Here is a 12,506-nt window from a genome sequence, read left to right as displayed (position 1 = left end):
CCAAGCACAAAATTAAATGTTCCCTGATAAAAATCATTCAAAACATTAAAGTCCGTGTATACTATCAGGAATACAGTAACAAAGAGGCTGTAGCAATATCTGTGATTGAGTTAGCCATAAAAAAGCAGATATTTCCGGTTAAATTCAGTCATATCTGGACAAACTGGTGTGGAATTTGTATGCAATGGACCGAGAAAATCACAGTAAAAATGGTTTTGGAGAAAAGCAAAGGTTTTCGTTAGGCAACTGCATAAAATGTCATCTATACAAACAGAAATATCAGGTTTGTTTGCCGCAGTTCCTCTAGCTTTCTCCCTAGAAAATATGAATATGTAGAGCTGCTGTCTCCATGATGAACCAATTAGTGTTCCTAAGGTACAAAATTAAATATTCCCTGATAAAAACTTTCAAAACAATAAAGTTCTTCCATAATATCCAGAAAACATAAACACAGAAACTTTCACAATATTTCGGATTGAGTAACCAAAACACAACCGTATATTTCTTTTTTCATCCAGTAACATACGGACAAAGTGGTGTGGAATTCGTATGCAATGGACTGAGAAAGTCACAGTACAAATGGTTTTGGATAAAACCAAAGGCTTTTCATTGGGCAAGTGCATAAAAGGTCATCGATACAAACCGAAATATCATGTTTGTTTGCCGCAGTTCCTCTAGCTTCCTCCCTAGAAAATAGGAATGTGTACAGCTGGTGTCGCCATTGGAACGAATTAGTGATTCCAAAAATGAAATTAAATGTTCCCTGATAAAAAAAATTCAAAGCAATAAAGTCCGTGGTTAATATCAGGAATACACAAATATAGATGCTGTAGCAATATCTGGGATTGGGTTTGCCAAACAAAACCCAATATTTCAGTTTCATCCAGTCATATCCAGACAAACTGGTGTGGAATTCGTATGCAATTGACCGAGAAAATCACAGTAAAAATGGTTTTAGAAAAGCTAAGTATTTTCATTAGGGTAGTGCATAAAATGTCATCTATACAAACAGAAATATCATGTATGTTTGCAGCAGTTCCTCTAGCTTTCTCCCTAGAAAATACGAATGTGTAGAGCTGGTGTCCCCATGATGAACTAATTAGTGTTTCTATGGTACATAATTAAATGTTCCCTGATAAAAACTTTCAAAACAATAAAGTCCATCCATAATATCCAGAAAACACAAAAAAAGAAACTTTCACTTATTTCACATTGAGTTAGTGAAAACACAACCGGACATTTCTGGTTTCATCCTGTCATATCCGGTAAACTGGTGTGGAATTCATATGCAATGGGTGGAGAAAATCGAAGGAAAAATGGTTTTGGAGAAAAGCAAAATCTTTTCGTTAGGCAAGTGCATAAAATCTCATCGATACAAACAGAAATATCATGATTATTTGTGGCAGTTCCTCTAGATTTCTCCCTAGAAAATACGAATGTCTAGAACTGGTGTCTCCATGTGGAACCAATTAGTGTTTCCTAGCACAAAATTAAATGTTGCAAGAAAAAAACATTCAAAACAATAAAGTCCATCGATAATATCCAGAAAACACAAACACAGAGTCTTTCGCATTATCTTGGATTGAGTTAGCCAAAACACAACCGGATATTTCTGGTCTCATCCAGTCATATCCGCACAAAGTCGTTTGGGATTCGTATGCAATGGACCTAGAAAAATCAGAGACAATTGGTTTTGGAGAAAAGCAAAGTATTTTCATTAGGCAAGTGCAGAAAATCTCTTCTATACAAACAGAAATATCATGTTTGCTTGCTTCAATTCCTCTAGCTTTCTTCTTAGTAAATACGAATGTGTAGAGCTGGTGTCTCCATGTGGAACCAATGAGTGTTTCCAAGCACAAAATTAAATATTCCGTGATAAAAATTATTTAAAACATTAAAGTTCATCGATAATATCCAGAAAACGCCAACACAGATGCTGTCGCAATATGTGTTACTGAGTTAGCAAAAACACAACCGGATATTTCTGGTTTCATGCAGTCATATCCTTACAAAGTGGTGTGGAATTCGTATAAAATAGTCACAGACAATCACAGTAAAAATGGTTTCGGAGAAAAACAATGTCTTTTCGTTAGGCAAGTGCATAAAATGAAATCTACACAAACAGAAATATCATGATGGTTTCCCACAGTTTCTACAGCTTTCTCCCTAGAAAATACGAATGTGTAGAGTTGGTGTCTCCATGTGGAACCAATTAGTGTTTCCCAGCACAAAATTAAATGTTCCCTGATAAAAAACATCGAAAACAATTAAGTCCATCGATGATATAGAGAAAACAGAAACACAGAGGCTGTCGCAATATCTGGGATTGCCTTTAGCCAAAACACAACCGGATATTTCTGGTTTCATCCAGTCATATCCTGACACAGTGGTGTGGAACTCGTATGCAATGGATACAGACAATCACAGTAAAAATGGTATTGGAGAAAAGCAAAGTGTTTCCATTAGGCAAGTGTGTAAAATGTCACCTATACCAACAGAAATATCATGTTTGTTTGCCGCAGTTCATCTGGCTTTCTCCCTAGAAAATACGAATGTGTAGAGCTGGTGTCTCCATGTGGAACCAACTAGTATTTCCAAGCACAAAATTAAATGTCCCTCAAAATAATTAAGTCTGTCGATAATATCCTGAAAACACAAACACAGAGGCTGTCGCAACATATGGGATTGAGTTAGCCAAAATACAACCGGATGTTTCTGGTTTCATCCAGTCATATCTGGAGAAAGTGGTGTGGAAATTGTATACAATACACACAGACAATCACAGTAAAAATGGTTTTGGAGAAAAGCAAAGTCTTTTCGTAAGGCAAGTGCATAAAATGTCACCTATACAAAGAGAAATATCATGTTTGCTTGCTGCAATTCCTCTAGCTTTCTCCCTAGAAAATACGAATATGTAGAGCTGGTGTCCCCTTGTGGAACCAATGAGTGTTTCCAAGCACAAAATTAAATGTTCCCTGATAAAAACATTTAAATCAATAACGTCCATCGATAACATCCAGAAAACACAAACACAGTGTCTGTCGAAAAATGTGGGAGTGAGGTATGCAAAACACAACTGGATACTTCTGGTTTCATCCAGTTTATCCGGACAAAGTGGTGTGGAATTCATATGCAATAGACACAGACAATCACAGTAAAAATGGTATTGGAGAAAAGCAAAGTGTTTCTGTTAGGCAAGTTCATAAAATGTCACCTATACCACAGAAATATTATGTTTGTTTGCCGCAGGTCATCTAGCTTTCTCCCTAGAAAATACGAATGTGTAGTGCTGGTGTCTCCATGTGGCACCAATTAGTGTTTCCAAGCACAAAATTAAATGTTCCCTGACAAATACATTCTAAATAATAAAGTCCGTCCATGATATCCAGAAGACACAAACACAGAGGCTGTCGCAACATGTGGGATTGAGTTAGCCAAAATACAACCGGATATTTCTGGTTTCATGCAGTCATATCCGGACAAAGTGGTGTGGAATTTGTATGCAATGGACCAAGAAAATCACAATAAAAATGGTTTTGGAGAAAAGCAAAGTATTTCTGTTAGGCAAGTGCATAACATGTCATCTATACAAACAGAAATATCATGTTTGTTTTCCGCACTTCCTTTTTTTTCACTTTATACATTTTTAATTGGGATAGGCATAAACCAAAACAGAAAAAAAAAAGATAAAGTGTCACCGTCACTTTGTTTGCAGGTAAGAGTCAGGAAATGGAACAAATTACCAGGAAATCATTTTTCCCAAAATAGGTCGGTTACATAATTTTAACATTCAGATGCCAAAATTAGTATTATTCTACTTAATCTACAAATGAAAAGAGGAATCAAAAGTTCATCCTGTTTAGTATAAGAAATTTTACATTAAATATATAGCGCTTTGTTTCTCAGGAAGCAGTAGTGGCAACTTGGAGAAGATATTTCTCTTACGTGATGACTAGAAAATGTCAAATACAACCAAGCAGCTATGCTATAGCTCAGAAAGCACTATTAACCTCTTTTGGGCTAGTGCACATTTCAGTTTAATACAGAAGTACATCTTGAGTTTTAGGAAGGCAGCAATAATTATATTTTGGCTTTTGTTCTAGAGCTTAGCATAGTTAAGGCGACAGTTGAAGCATATTAGTGAAGGTAGTTAAAATTTAATGACAATCATCATAATCTCTTATAACCTACATAAACTGTATAATGCTTACATGGAATGAAACCAGCATTACCTAATTGGTGTTTACATACATACAGAGGGAGAAAAAAACCTACCAAAGGCAATCACTCTAAATGTACTATCACGTACTTGTTAAAATGCAAATATACCATAGAACTAAAATGACGTGAAGAGCACTACTCATTACCTAGAAGAAAGGTAACTGGTTCTCATACAAAGCTAAGCTGGCATCAATCACCCTCGTCACAATGGCTTAGAAAAGCATCAGGTTTCCAGTAGAGAAACTATCCTAGGAAAGTCAGTCAATCTTGTGAAAGTTTCACAGCTGTAAAACCAGGCTAAGACTACAATGACCATGAAATCTGAGGAGATCAGATGAACCAGTAGATTCCCAGCCATAACGTGAGACGGGAAGGTCCTCATGCAGCATATGCTCCCTGGCTCCGGGAAAGCTTCGTGTGCATAATACAGAAGTAGTTGAGAAAGGAAACTGGAGACGCTCAGCTGTTTCCATTGTGTCCTAACTGTTAAACTTCAGGGATGGTGTGATCCATCAGGCTTTTCATAATGCTTGGCGCCATCCGTTTAATAATATGTTCAAAGATAAAAGCAGGCATGATTGTGACGGTAACTACAGTCCCAGATGTTGATAGTATGTCTGCAATTTGAGAGTCCTTCAATCCAATGACGTTCTGGCCGTTGATCTCACAGATGTTATGTTCCATGAGAAGACCGTTTCTGGCTGCAGAACTATCTTTCACTATGGATGTCACTTTCCCATTTTTAAAGATAAAGCCAACGTTTCCAGTACTGTCCTTATGCATAGTAATTGTCCGCTCAAAAGGCCTGTCACGAATGGTCATTGTGATCTTCTCTCCAAAAGCCTGTTTGAGCACCTTGTGAGCTTTATCAGAGCTCCAGCATGCACAGTTTTCACCATTGATCTGGAGTACCTGGTCGCCAAATCTCAAACCAACCAATGAGGCTGGAGAATTTGCCTGGACTAGCTGAACAAATATACCATTATCTATTGATTTCAGCCTGAGTCCAATTTTTCCATCTTGATCCTTACATAAAATGACTTCACGAATCCCTTGTTTAATTTCTGCTCTGCGAAGCCCAACATCATTTCCAGTTACAGGAGCCACCATACAGTTCATACTGGAAGGTCTTGCTACCAACTGCCCCTGAAGTGGTGCTCCAGAGAGCATCACCAGATTTGCATGTATTTCTTCTTCATTTAAACTCAGGCCCATGTATTGAGAAAGTTCCGGATACAGTTTAGGATAAAGATTTCCATCTTGAGAGATGGGAGCAGAAGCTTCTGACAAAATTGCTGGGTTGGCAGGGTTTGCAGAAAAAGCAGTCTGAGCCTGAATTACTTTGTCTACCTTCAAGTCTTCAAGAGATGGATAGAGAGACATTTTTCCTGATTTATCTAGACCACAAGGAATCTCTCGCCGCCGCCGCACCATCAATCACAGCTAGTGATTTCTGAGACCAGAGAAAAGGAGAGCAGCGCGTGCACGAAGACCGCCCACCAGGCACGTCAAAGCACCGCCCCCCCCTGTGTTTTCCTCACTTCCTCTAGCTTTCTCGCTAGAAAATATGAATGTGTGGAGCTGGTGTCTCCATGTGGAAGCTGTTAGTGTTTCCAAGCACAAAATTAAATGTTCCCTTATAAAAAAAATTCAAAACAATAAAGTTTGTCAATAATATCAAGAAAACACAAACACAGAGGCTGTTGTAATATGTGGAGTGATTTAGCCAAAACACAACCGGATATTTCTGGTTTCATCGAGTCATATCCATACAAAGTGGTGTGGAATTCGTATACAATGGACAAAAACAATCACAGTAAAAATGGTTTTGAAGAAAAGCAAAGTCTTTCTGTTAGGCAAGTGCATAAAATGTCATCTATACAAACAGAAATATCATGTTTGTTTCCTGTAGTTCCTTGAGCTTTCTCCCTACAAAATACAAATGTGTAGAGCTGTTGTCTCCATGTGGAGTCAATTATTGTTTTCCAGCACAAAATTAAATGTTCATTGATAATAAACATTCAATAAAATAAAGTCCGTCGATAATATCCAGAAAACACAAACACAGTTGCTCTCGCAAATTGTGGGATTGAGTTAGCCAAAACACAACCGGATATTTCTGGTTTCATCCAGTCATATCCAGACAATGTGGTGTGGAATTTGTATACAATACACACAGACAATCACAGTAAAAATGGTTTTGGAGAAAAGCAAAGTCTTTTCATAAGGCAAGTGCATAAAATGTCACCTACACATACAGAAATATCATGTTTGTTTGCCGCAGTTCCTCTAGCTTTCTCCCAAGAAAATACGAATATATAGAGCTGGTGTATCCATGTGGAACCAATTTGTGTTTCCAAGCACAAAATTCAATGTTCCCTGATAAAAAAATTTAAATCAATAAAGTCCATGGAAAATATCCAGAAAACACAAACACAGAGGCTGTCCCAACATGTGGGATTCAGGTAGGCAAAACACAACCGGATATTTCTGGTTTCATCCAGTCATATATGGACAAAGTTGTGTGGAATTCATATGCAATGGACACAGACAATCACAGTAAAAATGGTACTGGAGAAATGCAAAATGTTTCTGTTAGGCAAGTGCATAAAATGTCACCTATACAAACAGAAATATCATGTTTCTTTGCCTCAGTTCCTCTTGCTTTTTCCCTAGAAAATACGAATGTGTTGAGTCGGTGTCTCCATGTGGAACCAATTAGTGTTTCCAAGCACAAAATTAAATGTTTCCTTATTAAAAACACTTAAAATAATAAAGTTCCTCCATAATATCCAGAAAACACAAACAAAGAGGCTGTCGCAATATGTGGGATTCAGTTAGGCAAAACACAACTGGGTATTTCTGGTTTCATCCTATCATATCCTGACAAAGTTGTGTGGAATTCATATGCAATGGACTGGGAACATCACAGTACAAATGGTTTTGAAGAAAAGCAAAGTTTTTCGTTACGCAAGTGCATAAAATGTCACCTATACAAACAGAAATATCAGGTTTGCTTGCTGTAGTTCCTCTAGCTTTCTCCCTAGACAATACGAATGTGTAGAGCTGTTGTCTCCATGTGGAACCAATTAGTGTTTCCAAGCACAAAATTAGATGTTCCCTGATAAAAAACTTTTAAAACAATAAAGTCCGTAAATAATATCCAGAAAACACAAACACAGAGGCTGTCGCAACATGTGGGATTTTGTTAGCCAAAACACAACCAGATATTTCTGGTTTCATCCAGTCATATCCTGACAAAGTGATGTGGAATTTGTATGCAATCAACCAGGAACATCACAGTATAAATGGTTTTGGAGTAAAGCAAAGTCTTTTCGTTAGGCAAGTGCATAAAATGTCACCTATACAAACAGAAATATGCTGTTTGCCACAGTTCCTCTTGCTTTGTCCCTACAAAATATGAATGTGTAGAGCTGGTGTCTCCATGTGGAACCAAATAGTGTTTCCCAGCAGAAAATTAAATGTTCCTTGATAATAAACATTCAATAAAATATAGTCCATCGATAATATCCAGAAAACACAAACACAGCGGCTTTCGCAATATGTGGGATTAAGTTAGCCAAAACACAACCGGATATTTCTGGTTTCATCCAGTCATATCCTGACAAAGTTGTGCGGAATTTGTATGCAATGGACTGGGAACATCAAAGTAAAAATGGTTTTCGAGAAAAGCAAAGTTTTTTCGTTAGGCAAGTGCATAAATGTCACTTATACAAACAGAAATATCATGTTTGTTTCCTGCAGTTCCTTGAGCTTTCTCCCTACAAAATACAAATGTGTAAAGCTGGTGACTCCATGTTGAACCAACTATTGTTTCCGAGCACACAATTAAATGTTCCCTCATAATAAACATTCAATAAAATGAAGTCTGTCGATAATATCCAGAAAACACAAACACAGAGTCTGTCGCAATATGTGGGATTGAGTTAGCCAAAACACAACCGATATTTCTGGTTTCATCCATTCATATCCAAACAAAATGGTTTGGAATTTCTATGAAATGGACAAAGAAAATCATAGTAAAAATGGTTTTGGGAAAAAGCAAAGTCATTTCGTTAGACAAGTGCATCAAATGCCATGTACACAAACAGAAATATCATGTTTGTTTGACCCAGTTCCTCTAGATTTTCCCTAGAAAATACGCATGTTTACAGCTGGAGTCTCCATGTGGAAACAATTAGTGTTTCCCAGCATAAAAATAATGTTCACTGATAAAGAACATTCAAAACATTAAAGTCCATCGATGATATCCAGAAAACACAAACAGAAATACTTTCACAATATCTGTGATAGAGTTAGCCAAAACACAACCAGATATTTCTGGTTTCATCCACCCATATCCCCACAATGTCATGTGGAATTTGTATGCAATGGACCAAGATAATCACAGGAAAATTGGTTTTGGAGAAAACCAAAGTCTTTTCATTAGGCAAGTGCATAAAATGTCATTTATATAAACAAAAATACCATGTTTGTTTGCCACAATTACTCTAGCTTTCTAACTAGAAAATACAAATGTGTAGCGTTTGTGTCTCCATGTTGAACCAATTAGTGTTTCCCAGCACAAAGTTAAATGTTCCCTGATAAAAAACAATCAAAACAATAAAGTCCCTCTATAATATCCAGAAATGACAAAAACAGACGCTTTCACAATATTTCAGATTGAGTTAGCCAAAACACAACCGGATATTTCTGGTTTCATCCAGTCATATCCAAGCAAAGTGGTGTGCCATTCGTATGCAATGGACCGAAAAAATCACAGCACAAATATTTTTGGAGAAAAGTAAAGTCTTTTCTTTAGGCAAGTGCATAAAATGTCAACTATACAATCAGAAATATCATGTTTGTTTGCTGCAGATCCCCTAGCTTTCTCCCTAGAAAATATGAATGTATAGAGCTGGTGTCTCCATGTGGAACCAACTATTGTTTCCCAGCAGAAAATTAAATGTTCCCTGATTAAAAACATTCCAAACAATAAATTCCATCGATAATATCCCGAAAACACAAACACAGAGACTTTCGCAATATCTCAAATTGAGTTAGCAAAACACAACCGGATATTTCTGGTTTCATTCAGTCATATCCGGGACAAATTGGTGTGGAATTCGTATAAAATGGACATACAGAATCACAGTAAAAATGGTTTTGGAGAAAAGCAAAGTCTTTTCGTTAGGCAAGTGCATAAAAAGCCATCTATACAAACAGAAATACCATGTTTGTTTGCCGCAGTTGCTCTAGGTTTATCCCTAAAAAATACGAATGGGTAGAGCTGGTGTCTCCATGTGGAACGAATTAGTGTTTCCAAGCAGAAAATTAAATGTTCCCTGAAAAAAAACTTTGAAAAAAATAAAGTCCATCGATAATATCCAGAAAACACAAACACAGAGGCTGTCTCAATATATGGGATGGGGTTAGCCAAAACACAAAGGAATCTTTCTGGTTTCATCCAGTCATATCCGGACAAAGTGGTGTGGCATTCGTATGCAAGGACTGAGAAAAATCACAGTAAATTTTTTTGGAGAAAAGGAAAGTCTTTTCCTTAGGCAAGTGCATAAATTGTCATGTATACAAACAGAAATATCATGTTTCTTTGCTGCATATCCTCTAGCTTTCTCCATAGAAAATAGGAATGTGTAGATCTGGTGTCTCCATGTGGAACCAATTAGTGTTTCCAAGCACAAAAATAAATGTTCACTTGTAAAATACATTCAAAACCATAATGTCCGTTCATAATATCCAGAATAAACAAAGAAAGAGGCTGTAGCTATATGTGGGATGGAGTTAGCCAAAACATATCCGGATATTTCTGATTTCATCCAGTCTTATCCGGGCAAAGGGGTGTGGCATTCGTATACAATGGAGCAAGAAAATAAAAATACAAATGTTTTTGGAGAAAAGCAAAGTCTTTTCCTTAGGCAAGTGCATAAAAAGCCATCTATACAAACAGAAATACCATGTTTGTTTGCTGCAGTTGCTCTAGGTTTATCCCTAAAAAATACGAATGAGTAGAGCTGGTGTCTCCATGTGGAACCAATTTGTGTTTCCCAGCACTAAATTGAATATTCCCCGAAAAAAAACATTCAAAACAATAAAGTCCATCGATATATCAGGAAAACACAACCACAGATGCTGTCGCAATATCTGGGATGGGGTTAGCCAAACCACAAACGAATCTTTCTGGTTTCATCCAGTCATATCCGGACAAAGTGGTGTGGAATTCATATGCAATGGCCAGAGAATATCACAGGAAAAAGTTTTGGAGAAAAGCAAAGTCTTTTCGTTAGCCAAATGCATAAAATGTCATCTGTACAAACCGAACTATGATGTTTGTTTGCAGCAGTTCCTCTAACTTTCTCCCAAGAAAATACGAATATGTAGAGCTGGTGTCTCCATGTGGAACCAATTAGTGTGTCCCAGCACTAAATTAAATGTTCCCTGATAAAAAATATTCAAAACAAGGCAGTATGTCGATAATATCCGGAAAACACAAACAGAGAGTCTCTCACAAATCTGGGATTAGGTTAGCCAAAACACAACTGGATATTTCTGGTTTCATCCAGTCATATCCAGACTAAGTGTTGTGCAATTCGTAGGAAATGGAAAGGGAAAATCAGAGTAAAATGGTTTGGAGAAAAGCAAAATCATTTCATTAGACAAGTGCATAAACTGTCATCTATACAAAAAGAAATACCATGTTTGCTTGCCGCAATTCCTCTGGATTTCTCCCTAGAAAATATGAATGTGTAGAGCTGGTGTCTCCATGTGGAATCAACTAGAGTTTCCCAAGCACAAAATTAAATATTCCTGATAAAAAACATTCAAAATAATAAATCCATTGATTATATCCAGAAAACACAAACACAGAAGCTGTAGCAATATCTGGGATTGAGTTAGCGAAAACACAACTGGATATTTCTGGTTTAATCCAGGCATATCCGGATAAACTGGTGTGGAATTGGTATGCAATGGACTGAGAGAATAACAGTAAAAATGGTTTTGGAGAAAAGTAAAGTCTTTTCGTTAGGCAAGTGCATGAAAAGTCATCTATACAAAGAGAAATATCATGTTTGTTTGCCGAAGTTCCTCTTGCTTTCTCCCTAGAAAACACGAATGTGTAGAGCTGGTGCCTCCATGATGAACCAATTAGTGTTTAAATGGTACAAAATTAAATGTTCCCTGATAAAAACATTCAAAACAATAAAGTCCATCGATAATATCCAGAAAACACAAACACAGAGGCTGTAGCAATATCTGGGATTGAGTTAGCCAAAACTGAATCGCATATTTCTGGTTTCATCCAGTCATATCCGGACAAAGTGGGGCGGAATTCTTATGCAATAGACTGAAAAAACACAGTGAAAATGGTTTTGGACAAAGCAAAGTCTTTTCGTTAAAAGTGCATAAAATATCATGTATACAATCAGAAATATCATGTTTGTTTCCCACGGTTCCACTAGCATTCTCCAAGAAAATACGAATGTGTAGATCTGGTGTCTACATGTGGAACCAATTAATGTTTCGCAGTACAAAATAAAATATTCCCTGATAAAAAACATTCAAAACAACAAAGTGCATCGATAATATCCAGAAAACACAAACACAGAGGTGGTAGCAAGATCTGGGATTCAGTGAGCCATAACACAAGAGGATATTTCTGGTTTCATCCAGACATATCCAGACAAAGTGCTGTGGAACAGGCATGCAATGGACTCAGATAATCACAGTCAGACTGGTTTTGGAGAATAGCAAAGTATTTTCTTAGGCAAGTGCATAAAATGTCATCTACACAAACACAAATATCATGTTTGTTTGCAGCCATTGCTGTAGTTTTCTGCCTAGACAGCACGAATGTGTTGAGTTTGTGTTTCCATGTGGAGCTAATTAGTGTTTCCCAGCACCAAAGAAAATATTCCCTGCTTAAATCCATTCAAAATCATAAAGTCCATTGATAATATCAAAAAACACAAAGCAGAGCCTGTAGCAAGATCTGGGATTGAGTTAGCCATAACACAGAGCATATTTGTGGTTTCATACAGTCATATCCGGACAATGTATGGTGGAACTGGTATGCAATGGACTCAGAAAATCACTCTCAAACTGGTTTTGGAGAAAAGCAAACTCTTTTTCTTGGCCAAGTGGATAAAGTCTTGTTTGCAAATATCAATATCCTGTTTGTTTGCAACGATTGCTCTAGCTTTCTGCGTAGAAAACAGAAATGTGAACATGTTTGGCCTGCATATGGAAGCACTTAGCATGTCCAGCAC

The 12,506-nt window shown here is 37.1% G+C and overlaps 1 protein-coding gene across 1 annotated transcript; it reads right to left on the bottom strand.

The window, feature by feature from the left end:
• Positions 1-4,550: 4,550 nt before the first annotated feature.
• Positions 4,551-5,625, bottom strand: LOC133755000 (syntenin-1-like). Its single transcript, XM_062185327.1, has 2 exons — positions 5,363-5,625; positions 4,551-5,221 (listed from the first exon to the last, which is right to left on the bottom strand). Exons 1-2 carry the CDS (start codon positions 5,602-5,604, stop codon positions 4,708-4,710), a joined length of 756 nt encoding a protein of 251 aa, XP_062041311.1. The 5' UTR covers positions 5,605-5,625; the 3' UTR covers positions 4,551-4,707.
• Positions 5,626-12,506: the final 6,881 nt, after the last annotated feature.

This window comes from Lepus europaeus, unplaced genomic scaffold, assembly GCF_033115175.1.
Source record: "Lepus europaeus isolate LE1 unplaced genomic scaffold, mLepTim1.pri SCAFFOLD_37, whole genome shotgun sequence".
NCBI classification, from domain to species: Eukaryota; Metazoa; Chordata; class Mammalia; order Lagomorpha; family Leporidae; genus Lepus; species Lepus europaeus.
This window is presented reverse-complemented; position numbering and strand designations above follow the sequence as displayed.